The sequence below is a fragment of the Vipera berus genome, assembly GCF_964194415.1.
Source record: "Vipera berus genome assembly, chromosome: 2".
NCBI lineage: Eukaryota > Metazoa > Chordata > Lepidosauria > Squamata > Viperidae > Vipera > Vipera berus.
Window position 1 is genome coordinate 209,990,674 of NC_138203.1, and position 26,463 is coordinate 210,017,136.

A 26,463-nucleotide genomic window follows, 5' to 3' on the forward strand; every position below is an offset into this window, starting at 1 on the left:
TGCACTCATTTCACATGCTAGTAAAGTTATGCTTAAAATCCTACAAGCTAGACTCCAGCAGTATGTGGATCGAGAACTACCAGAAGTACAGGCAGGATTTCGAAGAGGCAGAGGAACTAGAGATCAAATTGCCAACATACGCTGGATCATGGAGAAAGCTAGAGAGTTCCAGAAAAACATCTAATTTTGCTTCATTGACTATGCTAAAGCCTTTGATTGTGTGGCAAGTTCTTAAAACTGTGGCAAGTTCTTAAAGAGATGGGCATACCAGACCATCTTATCTGTCTTGAGAAACCTATATGTGGGCCAAGAAGCAACAGTGAGAATGACACGGAACCACTGATTGGTTCAAAATTGGGAAAGGAGTCCAGCAAGGCTGTATACTGTCACCCTGCCTACTTAACTTATATGCAGAGCACATCATGAGAAAGGCAGGGCTAGATGAATCAAAAGTTGGAATTAAGATTGCCGGAAGAAATATCAACAACCTAAGATATGCAGATGATACCACTCTAATGGCAGAAAGTGAAGAACTAAAGAGCCTCTTGTTGCGGGTGAAGAAGGAGAGTGCAAAACTTGGGTTGAAACTTAACATTAAGAAAACCAAGATCATGGCATCCGGCCCTCTCAATTCCTGGCAAATAGATGGGGAAGAAATGGAGGTAGTGACAGATTTTATTTTCCTGGGCTCCAAGATCACTGCAGATGGGGACTGTAGCCAAGAAATTAAAAGACGCTTGCTCCTGGGGAGGAAAGCCATGGCAAATCTAGACAGCACACTAAAAAGCAGAGACATCACCCTGTCAACAAAAGTGTGTATAGTCAAGGCTATGGTCTTCCCAGTTGCAATGTATGGCAGTGAAAGTTGGACCATAAGAAAGGCTGAGCGCCAAAGAATTGAGGCCTTTGAACTATGGTGCTGGAGAAGACTCCTGCGAGTCCCTTGGACTGCAAGGCGATCAAACCGGTCAGTCCTAGAGGAGATCAACCCTGACTGCTCTTTAGAAGGCCAGATCCTGAAGCTAAAACTCAAATACTTTGGCCACCTAATGAGAAGGAAGGACTCACTGGAGAAGAGCCTAATGCTGAGAAAGATTGAGGGCAAGAGAAGAAGGGGACGACAGAGAATGAGGTGGCTGGATGGAGTCACTGAAGCAGTAGGCGTGAGCTTAAATGGACTCCAGCAGATGGTATAGGACAGGAAGGCCTGGAGGAACGTTGTCCATAGGGTCGCGATGGGTCGGACATGACTTCGCACCTAACAACAACAACATCATTCTGTAAGAGATACAGACTAGAAGTTATAAAGGGTACTCTCAAGATCTTCAGTAATTGGATAATGATTTGCATTTCTTTTATCTATGAGTCAATGTAACTCCAGAAATTCACAGTGGTCATTCTTGGGGCTTTTTCTCAGCTGCTGAATTGGAGTGCTCTCCACCCATGCTTGAATTGGCAGAAATCAACATTCTGGAGGCACAAGCAATAGAACACAGCCAAACTAGAGTCTTGGACTTTAAAAGAGCTAATTTCAATAAATTTAGAGAGACCATGGGAAGAATTCCATGGATGAGAATCCTAAAGGGGAAAACAACTCAAGAAGCTTGGGAAATTTTGAAAAGTGAGATAATAAAGGCCCAGTCTAGCACAATACCAACAAAGAAGAAAAATAACAGCTCTCAAAAGAAACCAGCATGGCTGCATAAAGAACTCTCTGATAAATTGAAAGATAAAAAGGACAAGTATAAGAATTGGAAAGAGGGGCACATAACTAAGTCAGAATATCAGCAAATAGCCCGTGCCTGCAAAGATGAAGTGAGGAAAGCTAAGGCTCAAAATGAACTAAGGCTTGCGACCAAAGTCAAAAATAACAAAAAAAGCTTCTTTCAACATATAAAAAACAAGAAAAAAGTTAAGGAAATGATTGGTCCATTAGTGGGGGAAAGTGGCAAGAAGGTGACTAGCAATAGGGAGAAAGCAGAACTATTTAATTCGTTTTTTGCATCTGTCTTTACACAAAGGGAAAAAACAGTCCAACCTACCCAAACCAGTGCCATAAAAAACAGAATAGAAATGCAAGTTAAGATAGGCAAGAAAATGGTAAGTGAGCACCTGTCCAGCCTAGACGAGTTCAAATCACCAGGACCAGATGGATTACACCCCAAGGTTCTCAAGGAACTGGCAGACGTGATCTCAGAACCACTGAACTATATTTTTCAAAGATCCTGGAGCACTGGGGAACTACCAGAGGACTGGAAGAGAGCTGATATAGTTCCCATCTTCAAAAAAGGGAAAAAATAGATCCAGGAAACTACAGACCTATCAGCCTGACCTCAATACCTGGGAAGATTCTGGAAAAGATAATCAAACAACAAATCAGCGAACACCTTGATGCAAACAAAGTCATCACTAAAAGTCAACATGGGTTTGTCAAAAACAGATCATGCCAGACAAATCTTATTACATTCTTTGACCAAGTGACAAAATTAGTGGACCAGAGGAATGCTGTAGATATAATTTACTTGGACTTCAGTAAGGCATTTGATAAAGTAGATCACAACCTACTACTTGATAAGATAGAAAAATGTGGGTTAGATAGCATTACCACCAGATGGATTCGTAGCTGGCTGACAGGCCGTACTCAGCGTGTGGTCCTCAATGGAACCGCATCTACATGGAAGGAAGTGTGTAGTGGGGTGCCCCAGGGCTCTGTTCTGGGCCCAGTGCTCTTCAATATCTTCATTAATGATTTGGATGAGGGGATAGATGGGGAACTCATCAAATCTGCAGACGACACCAAGCTGGCAGGAATAGCCAATACTCCAGAAGATAGGCTTAAGATACAGAAGGATCTGGACAGACTCGAACACTGGGCACTATCTAACAAAATGAAATTCAATGGTGAAAAAAGTAAGGTTCTACATTTAGGCAGGAAAAATCAAATGCATAGGTATAGTATAGGTGGTACCTTGCTCAATAGTACTAACTGTGAGAGGGATCTCGGAGTCTTAGTAGACAATCACTTCAATATGAGCCAGCAGTGTGCTGCAGCTGCCAAAAAAGCCAACACAGTGCTAGGCTGCATTAACAGAGGGATAGAATCAAGATCAAGTGAAGTACTAATACCACTTTACAATGCTTTGGTAAGGCCACACCTGGAATACTGCATCCAGTTTTGGTCACCACGATGTAAAAAAGATGTTGAGACTCTAGAAAGGGTACAGAGAAGAGCAACCAAGATGATTAGGGGGCTGGAGGCTAAAACATATAGGGAACGGTTGCTGGAATTGGGTATGTGTAGTTTAATGAAGAGAAGGGTGAGGGGTGACATGATAGCAGTGTTCCAATATCTCAGGGGTTACCACAAAGAAGAGGGAGTCAAGCTATTCTCCAAAGCACCTGAAAGCAGGACAAGAAGCAACGGATGGAAACTAGTCAAGGAGAGAAGCAACCTAGAACTAAGGAGAAACTTCCTGACAGTTAGAACAATTAACCAGTGGAACAACCTGCCTCCAGAGGTGGTGAATGCTCCAACACTGGAGGTTTTTAAGAAGAGACTGGACAGCCATTTGCCTGAAATGGTATAGTGTTTCCTGCCTGAGCAGGGGGTTGGACTAAATGACCTCCAAGGTCCCTTCCAACTTTATATTATTATTATTATTATTATTATTATTATTATTATTATTATTATTATTATTATTATTATTATTATTATTATTATTATTATTATTATTATTATCTGTACTGGCATGAAATTGCTGTCCTTATTGCCAATTGCCTATATTTCAAGTCATCACAATTCCCGGATTTCTCACCATGGAAATGAGTGACATGGATTACACACACCTTGGAATAAAGAGGAAAAACCTCTTTTAATCCCTTAAGACCTAAAAACAAATTTTGACTATCTCATTCATGGATTGAGATAAAGATAATGCCAGAGCCAACAGCAGAAAAACATGATGTTGTCATGTCACGCTTGGCTGTCACTAGGTACAAGTGGGAGAAAGGCTCAAAATGAAATAAACAAGTTCTCTTTCGGGTATTGCAGCAAACCAAAGGAACAATTCAGTCTGTATTTTGTTTGCTTGAGTTTTGCCACATGTGAATATACATCTGGGGAGTATGTTCGTAAACATTGCCTGATGATCACAATCAATTGGCTTGTGAGACAAAGAGCACACATTATTAATGCTTGTGACATCTTTGAAGGTATCCCATGTTTGCATTTTTTCCAATCTCTCTTACCGATTACTATCAGGTATACCTCCAGATATCACAAATTGTATTTGAATGTAGGAGTTCTGTTCTTTAACCAGCTTCAATCACAGTGAAACATTTATTTACTCCACGAACAGGGTAAAATTATTAGAGTGGCATTTCGCAGTTTGCCAGTAATTTTTTTTGTGTGTTTTATTTTTCTAATTACAGATAATCAAGCTTGAAAAAAACGGGATAGGATACCACTATATCCTTGCAACTTTGGTAAGATGGATCTCACTCTTTAGCTATAATGTGTATGTTTTGATCAATTCCTCTTTACTATCTGTAAAAGATACTGCATACCTAGGAATATTCTTCAGCATATTGTGATGGTACATGGTGATATTCTAATAGATTATTCTAAGTAATTGGCTATCTAACATAAACTATGCCAGAATTAATACAAGGAGGAGGAAATTAAGCTCTTTCTGTACTTGTCTCCTTATCCTCATAATTTCAGTTTACTCTTGAACATCCCTAGCAATGAATCTGCATGACATCATCTTAACTCTGTTCATGGTTTTTGTTAAGTTAGTCGATCAAATGCTGATGAAGATTCTCAGTCATTCCATGCCTGGAAGTTGACTCATGACAACTGGACTAATTTTCTTGTTGGTTGAGAATTTTTGCTGCCCATCTAAGCAGTTTCTTCAGTCTGAAGATGATTTGCGGAAATATGAGTGGGCAGAGTTGTTGGAATGTGCCAACTCCTAAAATTCTTAGGGGTATTCCCACACCACCCTCAGGGTTTTGTCCCTCAAATGTGTGATAATATTCTTTGAAGAGTCTCAGTCATTGTCTGGAAGATGAATCATAGCAACTAACATTATTTTCCTGTGGGTTTGAGGAAATAATGTGTAATCTGTTAGATGCTGTCACCATCATTTGTTGCTTTCTAATTGCCCATTTGGCATCACCTTGGATTTCAAGATCCTAGACTTAAGACAGCTCTAATTATTTTCTTTTCTCTAATGCTTTTGCCAGTGATTCCTCATATTCTGTCCTAAAGCAAACCCATATACTTTCCATGGGATTTGGCCTGGAATATCTCCAAGATCCCACACAATCTGAATTTATTTTGTTATCTGGATTCAATCTATTTTTTAAAAATATATATATTTCAGTTTATATAACCATTCATCTCAACAATGACTTTGGGCAGGAAACAGCAATACAAATAATTAAAGAAATACATATACAAAACTTAAAATAAATAATAGCTGAGAAAACCACCAATCACCTGCATAGCCAGGAAACAGATCCCTTTATATAATAAGGGTCACAGGCCTAAGTACAGAACCAGGCATTTAGGGCCTTACAAGCTAGCAAAATCAGGGCCAATCTGATTTCCAGAGGGAGAATATTCCAAAGGGCACTTTATGGGACCTGGAGCATGCCCATTGTGCCTAACTGAACAGAATAGGTAGAAACAACTGAGGAGAGATGGTCATTTAAGTAATCTGATATAAGGGGTAAAGATATAACCTTGAGTAGTAGGATGAAGAGTACAGCCAAGATGATACTAAGATAAAAGTAATTTGAGTCCAGTCAGATCGCTAACCCACATAAACCTGTCAGATGAGACCCTTCGTGGTTCTCATGAACATTAAGGGAGGGAGGGAGTTCTTTCATACATGTAAGATTCTCTTACTATAGCCTTATAAGAAAAATAGTACGAGCTTGAGTGATTTGGGTTTCTTAGTCTGGTCTATCTTGGAAGCTGACACCTTGTTCCAAGCCATAAACAGCTTTAAAAGTGACTACCAGCTCACTGAATTATACCCAGAAGCACACTGTAGCCAATGCAGCTTGTGGTGTCACATTTGCCAAATAACCTGTTCCATTTACATTCTGCACCAGCTGAAACTGCCAAATGTTCTTGAAGTGTATAGTGTGTTATAGCAGTCCAGACAGGAGGTCACAAGGGCATGAGTTACTATGAGCATGCCCTCCTGGTTTAGGGACAAGTGCAGTTGACCCACAAAGTTGTGCAAAAGCCCTTCGAGCAATGACTGCCTCCTGCTTAACATCCAGGAGGTATGAGTCCATGAGGACTTCCAGATTGTGCAGTGAGTCTGTCTGGAGCAATGCCACTTCATCATGAACAAAAGACGAAAGATCCCTGGCACCAGAAGGTTCAAACACTCAAAGCCTCTCAGTTTTGCTTGGGTTGAGCCAAAGCCTGTTTCTTCCCATCATGACTCCCACGGTCTCCAGACACTGGGTCAACATGTCCATGGCATCACTAAGACAGCCTGGGGGTGGGAATATAAATCTAAGTAATATCAACATACTCACTCTAAACTGTCAGATGACCTTTCCCAGCATCTTCAGTTAGATGTTAAACAGGAGAAAAGAGAGAACTGAGGCCTGTATATCCACAAAGTAATATATATTATTGAGGGCCATCAGCTGAAGAACAATATCCCTAATTTGGGCTGGGTGTATAAGTATTGCAAAATGAGAATGGATTACACTTTTTTTAGAGATGAATGTTTCTGATTTCAGGCCCCCAAACCTGAAAGAAATATAATTTCTACTCAAAATCTTTTTAATTTTACACGGTTTAATATTCAAGACTATTACAAGAATCAAGAGCAAATTATAAGTGTGGATAAGCATGGATCAAAACCCTTTAAGCAGTCAGAGGAATGTTTGTTGTCAAAAGATCTTTGAGTTTGAGGATCTTTCTTGGATTTCTGGTGAGAAATCTTCTAGTAATCTTCTAAGGTTTGTTATCTGTATGTCAGAGGCACATGGCTTCCATATGTCTGTAGTTTCAAACTCATTTAATTTAGGCCACCACACCGCTATAAACTGGTCATAATTGCTTTCACTCTCAGCTAAACTGCCTGGCATTCAGTCAGTGCACCAAAAGGGAAGCATTCCATGTCCCATTAGAAATCCCAAGTGTCCCCTCAGCAAAAGAACAGATTGGGACTTCAGTCAAGTATAGCATTCTAGTTGCCTTCTGAGTCAGTGGTAAACATTTGCTTCTTCATCAAGCAGATTAAGGGAAAGTGGACTTTGGTTTTTATCTCTTTATGCCCGAAGAAAACTAGGATCGCCTTTTAATCCATTTGTAAACCACATAGATAAGCTGCTTTATTGGGACAGATCGATTTAGAAGAAAAGAGGTAGAAAGGAACCAGGAGAGGACAGGTGCCTTCTCTATGCTCTTCAGTCTCATATGACTTACTTAACAAATACGGATAGAGCTGCAGGACAGGTTGCCTTACAAAGTGCTTTATTGCTGGTACAAGTCATTCATAAGAAATATGTGCAGAGAACCTCCTCACTGACTAGTCAAGACAAGATGCAAAGCTGCCACCGAAGATTCAGCTAAGGTGACATCTGAAATGCATTGGACCGGTTTGAGTACAACCTACAAAAATAAGCTCTTGGGGAGCCCAAATAGCCTTTGAATATGAATAGCTACTTTGGCATCCATATATCCTTTAGCAATCACTTGATTTTGCCTAAATAAAAAAATGAGAGTAACTGAAAACTGCAATAGAATAGAATAGAATAGAATAGAATAGAATAGAATAGAATAGAATAGAATAGAATAGAATAGAATAGAATAGAATAGAATAGAACAACTTTATTGTCATTTTGGATGTACACTAATCAGCATACATTAAAATAAAATTTTGTTGCATACAGCTCTCAAGAGGTCATATACTACAGAAGTATGACAAAAATAAATAAATGAATGAATTATAATTATACATATACCCACATATATTATATGATACAGAGAAACAACAGTCTAGTTCGGGTTATGTATACATGTGCATGGCGAGAAAAACTAATCTTTGACAATTTACCAGGTGGATGTCATAGGGAACAAAGCTATTACAGAATTGTGTAGTCCTGCTAGAAACAATTTGAAATCTCCTCCCAGAGGGGAGCAACAGAAACAGACCGTAAAGTGGGTGTGTGGCGTCTCTAACAATGCTTTGAGCTCTAAGTACACAGTGCTTATAAGCAGCATCCTGAAAGCCAGGGAGCGAGCTTCCTAAGATCGTCTCAGCTGTCCTTACCATTGTCTGTATGGACTTTCTCTCTGAGGCACTGCTGCCACCAAACCAGACAGTGATGCAGTTTGTTAGAAAGCTTTCAATCGTTCCTCTGTAAAAAGTGGCCAGGACAGAAGGAGAAAGATGTGCCCTCCTCATCGAACACAGGAAATGCGGGCGCTGGTTGTTTACACGCTTCACTAAGGATGACATGTGGAGAGACCAATTCAGATTGTTAGTTATCTGCACCCCCAGGTACTTAAGACTGTTGAAAGTTTTGTCTGTGTGGAGATTCTCAAGTCATCCAGGTCAGAGTTGTCCCAAGGGTGTTTTTTTTTCTTCAAAAGGCAACTTGACTGTTTTTGTTTTGTTTTGTTTTTTCCTTGAGGAAGAAAACATCAGTTCTGATGGCGGGGGAGGGGGGGATGGAAGGATAGGTAGGGACAGTTAAGGCTGGATGGTGGGGGCATGAAGGATAAGTTCTGATAGGAAGGGGGGGTGGGAATGGAAGGATTGCATTTCTTTGCAGTCATCTGGTCATTAACTCTCTCTCTCTCTCTCTCTCTCTCTCTCTCTCTCTCTCTCTCTCTCTCTCTCTCTCTCTCTCTCTCTCTCTCTCTGAGAGATGGAAGGAAGGATAGGTGGAAAATGAAAAATCCTGCTAATTTTTTTAGAAGAAGTCAAGAGTTTAAAAAACACTAATAATATTTCTATTCTCTTTTTCCCACCCCCACTTTAAATGCCTAAGTAAATGTCAATAATTGAAAACTTTAATAAGGACTGAATAAAGTAAGTTAGGGCGAAACCAAATGTTGATCCTCAAGCCAGACAGGACCGATGTCCCTGACTTTTAAACAGTGCTTTTTTGTAGAAGAAAAAGGTGCCGGAACTCACACACGTCATACAACCTGCCTTGCCTACCCTACAAGGTTCCATCCAAAAAAGGTGCCGGAACTCCGTTCTGAGCGTTCTATGAGAAAAAAAGCCCTGCTTTTAAAGCTGGGAAAAGAGAAGGAACAGGAAAAGACCTGGAATTCAAACCAGGACTCAGAAATATATAGAGGCAGAACACTCCATATGTAACTTCTTTCTTGTTTGCAGTAAAACAGACAAGTCTAGCATGTGAAACTTTTCTTGATAGTTGGTTATTATGGGCTTGGTTTTCTGGAGAGCTGGGTATGGTATACAGTAAATAGTATGTTATATCAAGCCTGACAACTTTACTAAAATACTAAGAATTTTTCTTCAATTCAAGTGATTTTCTAGGATCCTAAAGACATTTTTCCTATTCCTTACATTTTGTTTCCTAAAGTGCACTATTATGCAATATATAGCGATGCTTACACATACATTGTTACATTTTTCCATCTTCACTGCAGTTCTTCATGAAATAAGAACAGGGAAATAAAAAACAGAATCTGAAAATACATGCAACTGGGTAGCATCCATGTTTTTCCCTAAAGCATTTTGACAGCCCCCAAATGCAGAACATATGCTGCCTTGTTTGTGTATAACTGGCTTTGCAAGATAGCCCCACCATAATCCTTCTTTCTCTTTTCCTGTTGCTTTGCGCTGCAAAGTAAAATACAAGGACATCACTTATTATTCATTAATTAATCCAAACAGAATCACTGTTCTTCCTCAATCAACCCCAAGATTATCTTAAAATTTTCAAAATAAAAGTGAACATAGAATTGCCCTAATTCTCCATAATATTTGTCTGCTAAGGAGAACTGGCATGGCTTCAAAAAATAACTACCCTAACTACTTTTCATTAGCAGTACTTCTTATGATATCATTTCTACTTCCATGTGTAGTTGGAGTGGATTGGTTATTGCACGTCTTTGTTCTTTGATGACACAATACTTGTCAACTATTCAGTATTTATTGGCTCTCTTATATGCCTAGTTGAACATTGAGATTGCAGTCATATTTAGCTATGACTACTTGAGGTACCATAAGCTGAATTTCTTGTAAGTAAAGAATTATTCTACATCAGGCATTCTTCCCAATTGAAAGACTCTGCAGATAACTTGAATTTTAGACAAGACTCTTGAAACACAGTTTTAAAAAAACCTCACATTCAGTAAACTAGTAACTGGGGCCACATTTAATTACAAAATTGCCTCATAGAACTCTAGTTCTACCACAGGTGAAGCTTGGGCATTGATTAGACCAGGCCTTTGTGCAGAATGGATTGACCTTCCATTTGTTTTCAGGTTCCTGATCCAATTCCACTTACAATTACCATATTTACAGTACCTGGTTGCCTGCAAGGATATAGGTAGTCCTTAATGACCATTCATTTAGTGACCATTTGAAGTTACAATGGCGATGAAATAAGTTACAACTAAGACTCACATGACCATCTCAGTGTCTCTGCAGTCACATGATTGTGATTTGGGCAACTCTCTTGCATTTACAGTATCATGGCATCCTGCAGTCATATGATCACCTTTTGTGACTTTCTCAGCTGGCTTCTGATAAACCCGTGAGGAAGCTGGCAGGAGGGTTGCAAATTATAGTGATTGATGTCTTGCTTAACGGCCACAGCAAAAAAGCTCATGAGTCCAGACATGACCTTAATGACATATTTTCCAGTCCCTATTATGGTTGTAAATTGAGAACTACCTGTAAGAAACCGAAGAAGGAGCAAGAAAACAAATGGCTGTAAATTGCCTGCTGTAAGGCATAGATATATTTAAGTTTAACTTTAAGGCTAGCTGTTTCTTGGGAGAGGTTGTTTGTCCAATAAACTGAGCCATTGTTTGATTTAATATCTAAGTGAGATTTTTGTCCTTTTCAGTCCAATTGCCCTTCTCCATGTCTGACCCCAATTACCTGCAGTGTGCACCTGTAAATAATCAATACTAATTGCAGCTTCACTGCCTAATTAGGATTATATGTTAGGTATGCATTAGAAGATTATTCGCATTTGTATAAACATCTGCTCACAGAAGTCTTTCCTTTAAAAAAAAAGTTTGGATTATTGATTTTATGTATCTATCTTTCTATTCTAGCAGAGATAAAAATGATTGTGGTTTATTTACGATTCTTAGCTTATTTTGAAATCCCAAACTGCTCCGAGAAAATGTTTCACTGATGGAGCAGTGTCAGCTGGACCCTCTACAGCAGGGGTGTCAAACTCAATTTCATTGAGGGCCGCATCAGCACTGCGGTTGCCCTCAGGGGGCCGGGTGGGTATGGCCAGGGTGGGCGTGGCCTACTGGGTGGGCGTGGCTAGAGTGAGTATGGCCTACTGGGTGGGCGTGGCCAGCTCTAGATCGTTGGCATCAAGGGTGCCTATGGGGGCCTGGGCAGGAGTGGGACAGATCTGAGGGTCTCTGGCAGGAGGAGGGTCTCTGGGCCAGGGCCAAGGCAGTGGGGGCCGTTCCCTCACTGTTTCCAGGATGGCTTCGTGGGCCACATGAAACTACTTCATGGGCCGGATCTGGCCCCCGGGCCTTGTGTTTGACATGTCTGCTCTACAGGCAAAAAACATTACTAAATTAAATACACTAGATGGAAAATAATTTTGTTATGGCTTGAAAAACCTTTATTGGTTTCTTATTCAGAATGCTAGTATTTCAAAGACCATCTCCCCATATGAATCTAGCTATCCAGTTTGATAAAACCCAGCTCTAGGTACATTTGCAATGATAAGATTGTTTCTATAATGAAATTCTGAAAGGCTGTCCCAATAACCATATTTTATGTGCCAGCTCAATTCTGTTTTGTACTCTACAGCAGGACTGATCAGTGTGTAGAGAATAAGCATTGCTGAACTACAGCTTACATTCACCATCCCAATTTAGACCCCTAGGAGATGTAATACAGCAATATTTCAAGTACTACACATTACCCAGCCCTGCACTAAAACAGCCTTCATCAGTTTGGTGCCCACCAAATGTGTTGGGCTGCTGTATTTTCTAGCCAACTAATGGGAAATCTGTATCACACATGTTAAAGGTGATACATCATGATGTTTTGGGTGACACTTCAGTGTTCACCAACACCTGACAACAACTGTTCTCAAAAGTATGACTCTGAAAATCAATTTGATTTACTTGCATTTCATTTTTGTAATATATTGACATTTCTTTATATAATACATTGTACCACACAATTGGACTGTATTGTTTTAAAATGAATATATAAATAGTTGTTCCTGTTTTGACTGAAAAATAGGGGAATGACACACCAGCAGACTCAAGTTAGGCATTTCCTGAATTTTTCACAAAAGGTTTACCATCATGACATGATAGCAGTGTTCCAATATCTCAGGGGCTGCCACAAAGAAGAGGGAGTCAAGCTATTCTCCAAAGCACCTGAAAGCAGGACAAGAAGCAACGGATGGAAACTAGTCAAGGAGAGAAGCAACCTAGAACTAAGGAGAAACGTCCTGACAGTTAGAACAATTAACCAGTGGAACAACCTGCCTCCAGAAGTGGTGAATGCTCCAACACTGGAAGTTTTTAAGAAGAGATTGGCCAGCCACTTGTCTGAAATGGTATAGGGTTTCCTGCCTTAGTAGGGGGTTGGACTAGATGACCTCCAAGGTCCCTTCCAACTTTATTATTATTATTATTATTATTATTATTATTATTATTATTATTATTAATCACTATACTAGCCAGCAGGGTTATTTAAGTATTGTATATCAGGTTTGATAAGGCTGCTCTAGAAGCTCTTGATTTATTGTGCTCTTTCTTGTCTTTTAATCAACATTTGTTCTGCAGATTTTAAGCTAGGACACAAATACCCTGTCTCTAAGTATGTGGTAATTTTAATCTGTGTTTGGGTTCTTTATTCTGAATTTTGTAGAAGTGTTTGCTTTGATTCTATGTTCCCTTCCTTGAAGAGAAAGACTTGCTACTATTAGGGCCTTTCCTGCCCTTTGGCAATACAGGTAGTTCTCTACTTACAACCACAACTGAGCCCAAAATTTATGTCGCTAAGTGAGACATTTGTTAAGTGAGTTTTACTCCATTTTATGTCCTTTTTCACTGCACTTGTTAAGTTAGTAACATGGTTGTTAAGTAAATCTGGCTTGTCAGAAGGTCGCAAAAATTGATCACACAACCTCAAGATCCTGCAACCATCCTAAATATGAACCAGTTGCCAAACATCCAAATTTTGATCATGTGACCATGAGGCTGCCGCAATGGTTGTAAGTTGAAAAATGGTCATAAGTCACTGGTTTCCATGCCATTGTAACTTTGAACAATGAACTGTTGTAAGTTGAAGACTATCTGTAGAGGAATTTTTGGGAGTGGTATTAAGAACTGCAAATGGATAAGTGCAATTGTTAATAAGAACTCCATGCATCCTTGGAGGACCATTCTACAAATTTTGAAATAAACATCCAAATGTATATATCAGACATGTCAAACACAAGGCCCGGGGGCCAGATCCGGCCCGCGAAGTGCTTTCATGTGGCCTACGAAGCCATCCTGGAAACAGTGAGGGAACGGCCCCCACTGCCTTGGCCCTGGCCCAGAGACCCTCCTTCTGCCAGAGACCCTGAGATCTGTCCCATTCCTGCCCAGGCTCCCATAGGCACCCTTGATTCAAATGATGTAGAGATGGCCACGCCTACCCAGTAGGCCATACGCACTCTAACCACGCCCACCCAGTAGGTCATGCCCACCCAGGCCACACCCACCCGGCCCCCTGAGGGCAACCGCAATGCTGATGCAGCCCTCAATGAAATTGAGTTTGACACCCCTGGTATATATAGATGGATTTGTCAGGCATTACGGTCCTCCTACAGTAAATAAATATGATATAGTAACAGGAAAGGGTTGAGAGACCAGTTTTTACACTATTTAGATAATATTCTAGACCAGGGGTCAGCAACCTGAAATAGTGAAAGAGCCACTCGGAACCAGTTCCCTCATAAAAGGAAAAACTGGGAGCCACAAAAAATGTGTGCACATGCGCATACATGTGCGCATGCGCAGAACAGGGTTTGAAGAGTGGAGCCAAGGCGAGATATGCACCTACCCTGCATATTTGAATTGATTGGTTGAACTTTTTTAGTCCCACTTTTTTTTTTTTTTTGGACTGCACATGGCAGAGGACTGGGAGCCGCAGGAGATGGCTGAAAGAGCCGCATGCGGCTCCGGAGCCGCGGGTTGCAGACCTGTGTTCTAGACTAAATTTTGGGAATGCTATATTATTATTATTATTATTATTATTATTATTATTATTATTATTATTATTATTATTATTTTATTTAATTTGTATATATGCATAGATAGCAATATAATTTCCTGGAATCAGTTATAAAAAGCGACAGATACTACACATTTAGCAGCAAAAGATATGCAGAAAGCTGGTCCTGAATCACAAATTAATCAACTTAAAGACCTTTAGAGAAGAAGTGTCATTAATCAAGGAGCATCTGAAGCTCTACACATTAATACCCTTTGGGTCATTACATGGTACATCTTCAATAAACATCTACAGACCATAATGTAAATATATATTGGCACCCTGTTGAAATGTTCTGCTTAAATGAATCATGGCCCAATAATTTGTAAGGACAGGCATGCACCAATAAAAAGCTCAGCTAAGCATGATGTACCCTATGAAAATACTTTATTAAAGCAGTACTAGCTGACTCTCTTGAGTGATAGATTAGGAATTCTTTCTCAAATATGGTATGGAACCAGAATTAAATAAAAAAGAAGATATTCCAAACTAAGAAAAATTCTACTTTCCAATATGAAAACAGGGGGGAAAGTGTTCTTGCACAAGTTCCACTGGAAATAGCATGCCAGGATTTAAACTGCTGCTTTTCTTAGAAAAATACAAAGGTGACCGTAGTGACCAGGAAAGGATCGAGAGACCTAACTTCAACTATTTAGCTGAGCAAAATTGAGGTCTGCAATGCTCCATGCCATTTTCACTTAATGTAAGATGCACAACACTCTTTGTATTTTAGTAAACATAACTCAGTGGAATATATAAAGGTCAGAAGAAACCCTGACATTTTCAAGAAATAAAAAACTTCAAAGTTCTTTCCCACAGTGACTCATACATAAATAATAGTGACATTTTGGGTTTTCCACAGGACAGTTCTCTGAACTCTGCAGAGAACTAAATACACAACTGGTTTAAGAGAGTTTGGTTTTCCGAATATTATTTAATAATTTTAGGGAGTCTAATCATATTATAGCTATATTAAGGATCCATGCAAATAGTTCAAGAAAATTGCAAATTTTCTTCATTAATCCATTTTTTTATACCTGGATGAAACCTGTCTTTGTTCAATGTAACTTTGGTCATCAAAGCCTATCTTAGCTCATATATAATTTTTATTTATTTGTTTGTTTGTTTTATAATGATAAATGAAAAAAGAAGCTGAGCTTAACACTGCAAGTTTCTTGTTTGGAAACCCTGAAGAAGATTGAAAATAGAGCAAGTAAACTCACCCCCCACAGGAAAGGAAAGGAAAGGAAAGGAAAGGAAAGGAAAGGAAAGGAAAGGAAAGGAAAGGAAAGGAAAGGAAAGGAAAGGAAAGGAAAGGAAAACACCAAGCAGATAATCTGTTACATATTCCAACCTGGGTACCTGAACCTTTATATAAGTAATTAAGTAATGTGCTGTTACATCAGCCATAAAGTACTATGCAGTGCATATTGTGCTGTCACCATGTGGTTGTTTGGGGAGTTACAACATTATGTTAATTTGGGGAATTACAACATTATGCTAATTTGTTCAGCCAACCCCTCCCATTTGTGACATACTTCCTCCTTCTCCTTAAACTCCGTTCTATCACTTCCACCATTTCATGCAGTCGCTCCACACCAGGCAGGATCATTACTGTCTTTTGACCTTGAAATACCGTCCATTTCATCATCTACCATACCTTGTCTGCTGTAATCTTTTCTGCATGCAAATAAAGGTTCTTCTGGTTGATAAAAAGGTAATTTCATGAGTTCTGCTATCTGGCGAAGGCTGTTAGCAGTGATAATATTCGCTTATACAGGCCAGGCACAGGGGTCTCAGCAAGGGGATACATCATTAAACAACAGTCAGAGTCAGTAATGATCCTGCCTGGTGTAGAGTGACCACATGAAATGGTGGAAGTGATAGAACGGAGTTTAAGGAGAAGGAGGAAGTACGTCACAAATGGGAGGGGTTGGCTGAACAAATTAGCATAATGTAGTTCCCCAAATTAACATAATGTTGTAGTTCCCCAAACAACCACATGGTGGCAGCACAATATGCACTGCATAGTACTTTATGGCTGATGTAACAGCACACTCCTCGTCTGGTATTGTAAAATACCACTATAAATCCTGTAACGGTAGTTATTCAAATGCAAAAAAAGTATGTGATTTGCTTGTTGTCTTTAACACCTGAAAGACATAAAGGAGGAGCATGCATATATGCAACAATAACAACTGCAATTTTCAGGCCTCAAATAGTCTAGATTAAAGTTTAAGTCACTTTTCTTCTTGAAGTCAGGATCCAACAAGGAAAGGCGATGAGTTCAGTCTCCAAAGGGCAAAAGCAAGAGAAGTTCTGTGATGGGTCTGATGAAAGTCTTTATGGTGCCTTGCTTTGCAACCTTTACCTCAACCTTACGTACCTTCCCATCATTACTGGGAATGGCTTTCACAATGAGTCCCTTGGGCCATTCAATTCTTTGAGCTTGTTGGTCCTTGAGCAAAACAAGGTCTCCAACTTGGAGATTGGGGTTCTGATGTTGCCATTTTCTGCGTCCTTGCAAAAGAGAAAGATACTTCATCTTCCATCGAATCCAGAAGCAGTTGTCTTTTGCAGAGAGAGGTTTTTGGCATAAGTGCCAGCCTTGACATTCAGTGTCACTAGATTTGGTGTGATATCATTGGGCAATATGGACTAACCTTGCGATGATGCGTACAAGCCTTGTCCACTTGGAGAACCGTTCAAAGCATTGACAGTCCATGATGGCTCTCTGCTCAGATCTGGTGAGAAGGGTCTTGACTTCAGGACGAATCTCTGGATCATTGTCAGGATCTTGAAGTTTGAAGATCTCAGCTGTGCTTTTTTCTGTGGCATGAAGAGGTAATGGTGCTACCCAGCTGTTAGACATATCTTTGGAGAATTCAGTGTCCATTATGTTGATGAATTCTCTGTCTTCAACTGACATGGCTAATTTGTTGTCATCACATGTAGTATGAGACACTGTGCTGCCTAAGTTATCATCACAGGTGATGGCGATAACATCAGGTACCTGGGTATTGTTAAGAGGCTTCTCCTTTTCTTCATGGTGGTGAGGGTATTGTCTGAAGTGAGATACGCTCCCATTCCTTAACACATGTGTTTTGAAGGAGTTGATCTCTGATGGTGTGCGCGTTCTATTTACGCATATATCTCCCACTATTACCCAGCCTAGGTCAAGTCTTTGTGCATATGGGGCATCATCAGGTCCATTGCAATGCTGGCGTACTTTATGAACTCTGAGAATGTCTCTTCCCAGCAAGACTAAGATGTCAGCAGCCATGTCCATTGGAGGAATCTCAGTAGCCAGGTGCCTTAAGTGGGGATGATGATATGCAGATTCTGGAGTGGGAATCTCTTCCCTGTTGTCTGGTATTTGGTCACACTCAACCAATGATGGCAATGGTATGCCCTTCTTTGTTTGATATGAGAGATCATGAACCCATTAGCTCTTCTGCCAGAGGTCTCTACACGACCAGAACAGGTGTTGAGAGTATATGGTGTTGCATGTCCCTGTATGCCAAAGATATAAAAGAATTTGGGTTTGACCAGGGATCTGTTGCTCTGCTCATCTATTATGGCATACATCCTGGTAGCTTTTTCAGGCTGACCCTCTGGATATATCTTGACTAGACATCTTGGCACAGCATTTGTGGCTGAAGCCTTTCCCACACACTTCAGTACATAAAGATGAGACATTTGTGACTGGAGCATGACTTTGTTGCTCCCCGCCATGATTTGAAGCAGGGTTGGATGCAGGTGGTTGCTGTGGATTGCCTGGAAGTGAAGCAGGATGCATAGCTGTAACGTGTTTGTCGCTACTGCATTCTGTGCACTTGACAAAGCCTTTACAGTCTTTAACAAAATGGTCATAAGAAGCACAGCACCTGTAGCATATTCCAAGTTTTTGGAGAACCTCTTTCCACTCTTGTATAGTCTTTGCTCTAAGCTCACATTTCCTAAGAGGGTGAGATTTTTTGTGAATAGGGCACTGACGATTAGGATCTTTATCTCCATCACCTGAACCATTCCGTTGAGCAGGAGATGGTACAGGAGGTGAGATGTCCGTCTTTTTTGTAAACACAGCTCCACGTAAATCTGTGTGTCTAGCTGCTGTGTTATCATACCTTGATGATGATAGTGGAGCAGGCACACTGGATTCACTGAAGTTGAAGCTGGGATCATTTCTTGTCCAGGCTTGTTCACTGATGAACCTGCAAAAATATGAGAATGGAGGGAAAGATACATCATAGTGTCTTTTGTATTTTGAGCCTTCTTGTGTCCATTTCTCCTGCAGGTTATATGGCAGTTTTAACACCACTGGATTGACACCATGGGAGGTGTCCAGGTAGCTTAGACCAGGTAGACATGTGTCTGTTTTTGCCAATTCTATCTCCATGAGGAGATCACTTAACTCTTGAAGCTTGTGATTATCTTTGTTGCCTATCTTCGGAAAGTTTTGCAGTCTTTTGAATAGAGCATTCTCTATTGCTTCCGAGCTTCCATAGGTTTGTTTAAGTCTTGCCCATGCAGCAGCAAGAGCTGTATCTGGAGAGTCAACATGTACTGTTCTCAGTCTTTTAACATGATCTGCAGATTCTGGCCCCAGCCACTTTATGAGTAGATCAAGTTCCTCCTTGGTAGTAAGGTTGAGATCAGCAATAGCAGCTTTGAAGGTTGATCTCCAGGATCTGTAGTTCTCTGGACAGTCATCAAACCTTGAGAGGCTAGTGTTGATGAGCTCTTGGTGAATCATGTATCTGGTGAAGTCAGAGAGGTCTGATCTCTCAGTCCTTGGTGCCAAAGAAACTTGTGGGACCCCTTGGGTGTGAAAGTTCTCTGGTGAATAAGGGTGAGGTGTACCAGGATAGAATGATGTTCCAAGAGGATTCAGCTGTGGTTTAGTCTCTAAGGCTTGTGCTGGCTGTTGATTAAACTGTTGTTTATTGCTGGAAGTTACCTTGTCATCAGCAGGAGGTGAAGCAGTGTTGTGGAGTTAAACAGGCTCAGGCCATTGCAGGTTTGGGGTCTCTATGTTGAGAGTCGGAACAGTGTTGTTCATAGGAGGTACAGAAGATGGCTCTGCATCGTTGGATCTTCCACTTCTGTTGGGATGGAACAATCTGAATCAGTGCTTTCCTTCATTGCTTGTTCTAAGACCTTTAGTCTTGCTAGGGCAGCTGCTTCTTCCCTTTCCATTCACAGAATCTTTATTTGGGATTCCACCTCTGCTTGGCGGGCCTTGCTCTGAGCTTCCACCTCTGCTTGGCGGGCTTTGCTCTGAGCTTCTATTTCAGCTTCCTTTCTGGTAAAGGAAACTTGCACTTTCTTTGCTTCTAGACGTGCACGGGCCTCTACCAGCTTGTCACTTAATGTTTAAGTCCTGGAGCGAGAGGATCTAGAAGAACGTGCTGTGGATCTGGTCTCCTGCAGTTCAGCAATACAGAGTTCTGCCTTATCCCTTGTATCTTGCACTAGGAGATCTCTTTGGTGGTTTAGTGCATCATTCTTGGTTAGTTCTGCTGAGGAGTCATCTATATTAGAGTCCTTTAATAAGGCTGTGTATTTTGCAGACAGCCGCTGGTAACGTTCATAGGCTGCAGATAGGCAATTTATAGAGTCTCTTAATTCAGCAGGATTATCATTAAAGCGCAGCAAAACTGACATGCGGTGTGCAGTTCTGTCCCATAGGTCTGACAGATTACTGGAAAATTCATCTCTAATTGTCTCATAGTTTTCTCTTGAGTTTCTGTGTTGGTCTTATTATGCGCTTCGATTTTACAGCACAATCAGCTGCCTGTACATTGGTGTGGTCAGAAGCAGGATGCATCTGTGTTGATTCAGCGATAAAAGAGTGTTCAGAGCCTTGTCTAGACATTTTTTAAGTTTTGCAAAAAATGGGTACTGTCTCTTTAAGAAGGCAAATTACAGCTTAGACAGGGTTTATAACACAGTCCAATATACAAAAACAGTTTTCAGCATGCATAGGAGATGTTCAGTAAGTTTGTGCGACCATGTGCTTTCACAAGATGGCCGATTGCACTGAGCTTGCTTGCAGATATGACACACACATATGGATTGCAGGCTGTAGGAATTCTACTGTCTTTTGACTATTCTGACTGACTGTTGTTTAATGATGTATCCCCTTGCTGAGACCCCTGTGCCTGGCCTGTATAAGCGGATACTATCACTGTTAACAGCCTTTGCCAGATAGCAGAACTCATGAAATTACCTTTTAATCATCCAGAAGAACCTTTATTTGCATGTAGAGAAGATTACAGAAGACAAGGTGTGGTAGATGATGAAATGGATGGTATTTCAAGGTCAAAAGACAGTAATGATCCTTCCTGGTGTAGAGCAACCGCATGAAATGGTGGAAGTGATAGAATGGAGTTTAAGGAGAAGGAGGAAGTACGTCACAAATGGGAGAGGTTGGCTGAACAAATTAGCATAATGTTGTAGTTCCCCAAATTAACATAATGTTGTAGTTCCCCAAACAACCACATGGTGGCAGCACAATATGCACTGCATAGTACTTTATAGCTGATGTAACAGCACAAGTAAGGCAAGGAAGGAAGGATTGAAGAATATTATTTTGTTTCTATTGTTCAGAAACCAGACCTTCCCTTTCAATAATACAATGTTTTTGGAAACTCCACAGTAACACATTCCTCCTCCAGATCATAACAATCTGATCTCTCCAGAATGGTACAGCAGTTTTCCAGGGACCAATTCTTTCAAGCAGAATTGGTTTGTCTACCTGTATATTCATTCCATATACATATAAAATTTTACACCATTCATGATTGTGAAGGCAGGTGCATTACACCTTTGAGTCATTGTTGACTCATGGCTGTTGATTAGTCCCTGCAGTTTTCCTGGAAAGATTTTGGAAGTGGTTTGCCACAGCCTGCTTCCTAGGGCTAAGGGAGAGTCACTGGTTCAAGGTCACTCAGTTGGCTTCATGCCTAAGGTGGGACTAAAATTTCCAGCTTGGTGCTTTACCACTACACCAAAGTACTGTAGTTCTGTATGATTGTTAAGAGTAAAGACAATCACACTCATGAAAGTTTTATATTACATGGCAGGAATAGACGTATATGAAAATCATGGGTCAAGTAAAATATTAATCTGTTGAACAAGCTGGAGGAACAGCTCTGAAGATGCATCATGCTTCAGATATCACTTAAGCTAGAGTTAACCATGTCTTTATTTATTAACTTTAAAAGCCTCCTAGGTATGTAAACTGTAGTCCAGTGAGAAGTCTGGCAAGCTGCTAAATCCACTGCAATCAGTTAGATGGCTGGCTGGGGAATTCTGGGAGTTGGAATCCACACATTTAAAGTTGCTAAGATTGAGAAACACTACCTTTGATGTTGAATCACTGTAGCTCTGATCTGCTTCAACTCTTTTATCTCAAATTTCTCTACCACTTTAGAAATTTACCACTTCTCCATTTTACATTTTAGATAAAATCAAGGCTTTATTGGAGCATTTAGGAAAGAATAGAATAGAATAGAATAGAATAGAATAGAATAGAATAGAATAGAATAGAATAGAATAGAATAGAATAGAATAGAATAGAATAGAATAGAATAGAATAGAATAGAGCTGGAAGGGACCTTGGAGGTCTTCTAGTCCAGCCCTCTGCTCAAGCAGGAGAACCAATAACATTTCAGACAAAGGGTTGTCCGAACTAGGAGTAATCCCATTTCAAATATTCCAAATAAAGCTCAACCCTACTGATGTCACCTAAATAATGCCTATCTCCATTTTAATAAACTAGGATATGCAACACGGATGAACCTTTGAACCTTCGCTTAACAGCACTTCTACTTAGAATGGCATTTATACAAACAAGAATCCTGATTGTATTATCACTTTTATTACATTTATTTAGTAAGCCCTTTCAAACAAAATATTTTCTTTGAGTTTCAAATATAAGACAGAGACATACTTGCTTATCTTTTGTAGCATAAAAAAATATTTTTTCTTGTTTACCTTTAAACTGCCACTCTTAAAAACAAGATGGTTCATTTTCTCTCTCCTGTTTCTTTTGTCCTATTTCATATTCCATTCTTTTGTCACACTTTAGCTTTGAGCCAGCTTAACATCAACTGTTTCTTCACACTTTGAAGAATTTCCTCATTCATTTACATTTCTTTCTTTCTTTACTCATTTACATTATATAAACAGAAACTGTTAACAATGCTGTCCTTTGCTGCCTAACCCGGCTTCTTGTCTGTGTTTTAGTTTTTTTCTTAAGTTTATATAAAGAAATGTGTGACATTGTGACATTCTCAGAAAGATTCTAGGTTTATTATCTTTATAATTAGAAATTAAGGATAAATGGAATAACAATTAGGTAAAGATTACTAGGTTATAAAAATATTAAGCAAAAGTACAAGAGTTCTGACACATGAGAAACTAAATTCTTAATTTCCCTGATAGCCATGAAACTATCTGCTCCTTTTTTCTCTCTCAAATAACAAAACTGGGTTTATTAGTTTCAACTTTGGTAATGTATTCCTGACTGTATTAATCTTGGATAGAACAAAAAGGGATAAGGAATACGTCTTCCTGCAGAGAAGTTACAATTTCATATTAGTTCATAATTAATATTATTAATATTAATAATTAATTAATAATATTAATAATTAATATTATGAACTGTTTATTGTCTACAAAGATGAAACTATTGAGTTCAAAGTGCTTACTCAAAGTGGTCAGTACGTTTGCATAGTATTTACAGCTGTTGTTTCTTAATACAGCAATTCTAAACATTTATGAAAGGTAAATTCCACTGTAAAATTTCTTATAAGGCTGCCCTGTTTCTTGTTAGTCTTCAGCTGGTCTTATATTTCTCCTTGTTACACAAATTTTGAGTAGGCAAAGGTTAACTAAATTTTGTTTGTTTGTTTGTTTAATATAGCTGCCAGTTTCCCCACAAAAGGAATTTTGGTTGGTGCAAAATAAATCAAACAGCGAAGATGCTTTCACTCTTTGTAAAATGCAAAATATCCTTTTGAATATCTCTTAACTCCAAGAGATACATTTCAATCTGTACTAACAATAGCAGGATCTATTTCCTGCTATTGTATTCTTGAAGTATATCCTTAAACTTCATTTGAAATATTATTGTGTGACTAAAGATATGACAAGCTAGAAGGTTCAATGGCTTTCTGCTCCTCAGGTTTTTTCCCCTACTTTTCTGTCTCTATCTTGTTCACGTAGCTCTGTGGGCTAGCGATGGCAGAAATATTTCGTTCTATAATCAGAACTGACATTGAAGTAACTCTATGGAAGACAATGAAGACATATCCTATAGAAAAGTCTGTTGGAACGAGACTTGGGTAGAATATTGTCTTTCTTCTAAATGCCCTCATTAATGTTGTGATAGAGAATGGAAGGAGATATTTTATATGCTGCTCAGAAAATCAGATTTAATGAAAATATTGGCTCCCTATAGCATTTTTACTCACTGTGAAATCTTACAATGCATCCCCGATAAATGGAGTCTAGCATGATCATGAAGTCTTTATATTCCATCCAGCTATGCCTGGATAATATAACTATTGCAGAGTTAATTTATATAATAATTTGATTTTATAAAAGTATGGAGAAGCATAACAAGGTTATGTTCAGGCTTCAAATTTCATTTTCAAAATCCAAAAGGGATCGTCTGTATTGATTGTCAGTCAGTATCAAGAAATCTTGGTTCAGCCTAATGAATAAGCATTAGTTAACTAAGATTGCCCTTGTCCTCAAAGATCCACTATACATTTGGAATGGCTTGATTGTAGCATAAACAACTCTAGTTTGTTTCATTTCTTGTATAGAAATACCTTTTTTTATTGGTCTTACTTGTGTCTTTCATTCTCTCCTTATTTGATTGCTTAATTTAACAACAAATCTGAGGTCTTCCAAATGTACCTACAGTTATTAGGATTCAACGACTTGACATTGCCGTAGAGCTGATGCAATATTTATTTCGTTATATGCACATTCATTCATTCATTCTGCTGCAGGAGGAAAGCATTTCCATCACTCAGTAGCATGAAATGGAAAAGAATGGAAGAAAAAGAAGACAGCCGAAACAGAAGCCATAAGACAAAATATGGATGGATCAAAAGACAGAAAAATATTGATAACCAGCAACATTTCAATATTTTTCAGTGATTAAAAATAAAAAAATAATAATTTGATCAGGCTACCAAGAGCTAGATTACAGAGAGGAATATCAAGAGCATCCTTTGCTTTTGACAGAATAGGATGAGGAAACTATTTGATAAGCCAGAATGACAAATAAATTTTTAAAACCTTGTTAGGTTTAGATACAGGTAATTTGATGTGATGTCAATAGATAAAGCCAACCTCCCCAAATTGTTTCACTTTGTTGAAGAAAAAGATAACTGCACCACCCTAATATTTAAAAGCTGAATGGGTTAAAAGTTGATTCCTTCCTCAACATGCACAATAACATTCATTCATTCATTCATTCATTCATTCATTCATTCATTCATTCATTCATTCATGTTATTTGTTTCTGTGCCAGTCTGTCAACTGAGTCTGGCCATCATAAAATTGCTAAGAAACAAGACTTGATACAGGAAAGTTGAAATATATTGTTGGAAGAAAAGTCTTCATCATGGTTCCATCCAAGCTGGGAATAAACATGGCAACTGCTTTGCGAAGAAGGTTACAGTTTATTGCAGAGGAAAGCCAGACAGAAAAACGGTTCCAGCAGGAAAAGAAAGGACTGACCACATGTAGGAGTAGGTTTTTATACCCTTTGGATCCTTTTGCTTAGAGTTGCTTCCTGTTCCTGTTTGAGGCTATTTCCTGTGTCATGAACTTTTGGCCTGAGTCTAAGTGTGTCCTTCTGGCATTCTGATGATGATGGGTTAATCCTATTATGTCCAAAGGTCATGTCCTGCTTCCCTGGGGCTGGGGTATGTAGATTTTTAGGTGTCTTTGTCTTCTTAATGTTCTAGCTCCAACCTTCATATAGATTTGCATATCTATAGAACTGGTTTTTCTGCCTGGGGAAAGGAGACCTGGGACTATTAAGAAATCCAGGCATGCTTTCCTGGTTCTTCCATATCTTTTTAGGAAATATATTTTTCTGCCCTTTTAATATTTCCTTCTCTGGGGAGCTGATTTCCCACAATCCCCCCCTTTGTGCCAGAATAGTGTGGGTGACACACTTTTACTGGCACAAGATTAAAATTGGTCTGATCAGGGATACTTGGTAAACAAGCTTTAAACCGTTAATGCAAAAAGAAGAACACTAATGGAGATCCCTGCAGTAGCTCCCAAAAGGGAAGCTTCCAACCCATAAAGTTCTAAAAGTCAGGGCAAAAATTTTATTAGGTGGAAAAGAAATTTATAGTTACCAATATTCTGTGCCAATTATTTTCAGATGTTGGATGTCACCTTGAGCATCCAGTCAGAAAACAACAGCAATCTGACATTCGATCCCTATTAAACATTAGATGACATTTTTTCAGGAGACACAGTCAGTCTTCCATTATGACCAATGCTTTTTTTGTAAAAGAAAAAGGTGCCGGAACTCACACATGTCATACAACCCGCCTTGCCTACCCTACAAGGTTCCATCCAAAAAAGGTGCCGGAACTCTGTTCTGAGCGTTCTATGAGAAAAAAAGCCCTGATTATGTCTCTATAAGCTCTTGAAAAGAGCCAGAGCTTCTTGTTCCTCTGAAAGTTAACATGATCCTCCACAACACCTGAGGGCAAATGGAGGGGGAGGTTAAAGATGCAAAACACAGCTTTCATTGAAAAAGGGATAATTGGGGTGATTCGGGCTTTTTCTTGAGAAGTTTGCTTCAGATTTTTGCCTAACGATAGACCAGCCCTGGTTATAGAAGCACAGAATAGTTATCATACAAAGCTAGCTAAATCTCCTATGAACAGAAGATCTTAGAAAGTTTCTAGAAGCC

General features: G+C 39.4%; 1 protein-coding gene across 4 annotated transcripts in view; it reads left to right on the plus strand.

Moving 5' to 3' along the window:
* The window catches only part of GRIA1 (glutamate ionotropic receptor AMPA type subunit 1), a 249,813-nt gene that overhangs the window by 140,117 nt on the left and 83,233 nt on the right, over positions 1–26,463 (plus strand). For all 4 annotated transcript variants that reach the window (XM_081321917.1, XM_081321916.1, XM_081321918.1 and 1 more), the window contains one exon: positions 4,432–4,485. In XM_081321917.1, the coding sequence (XP_081178043.1) occupies positions 4,432–4,485 (54 nt within the window). The remainder of the gene's footprint in view (positions 1–4,431; positions 4,486–26,463) is intronic.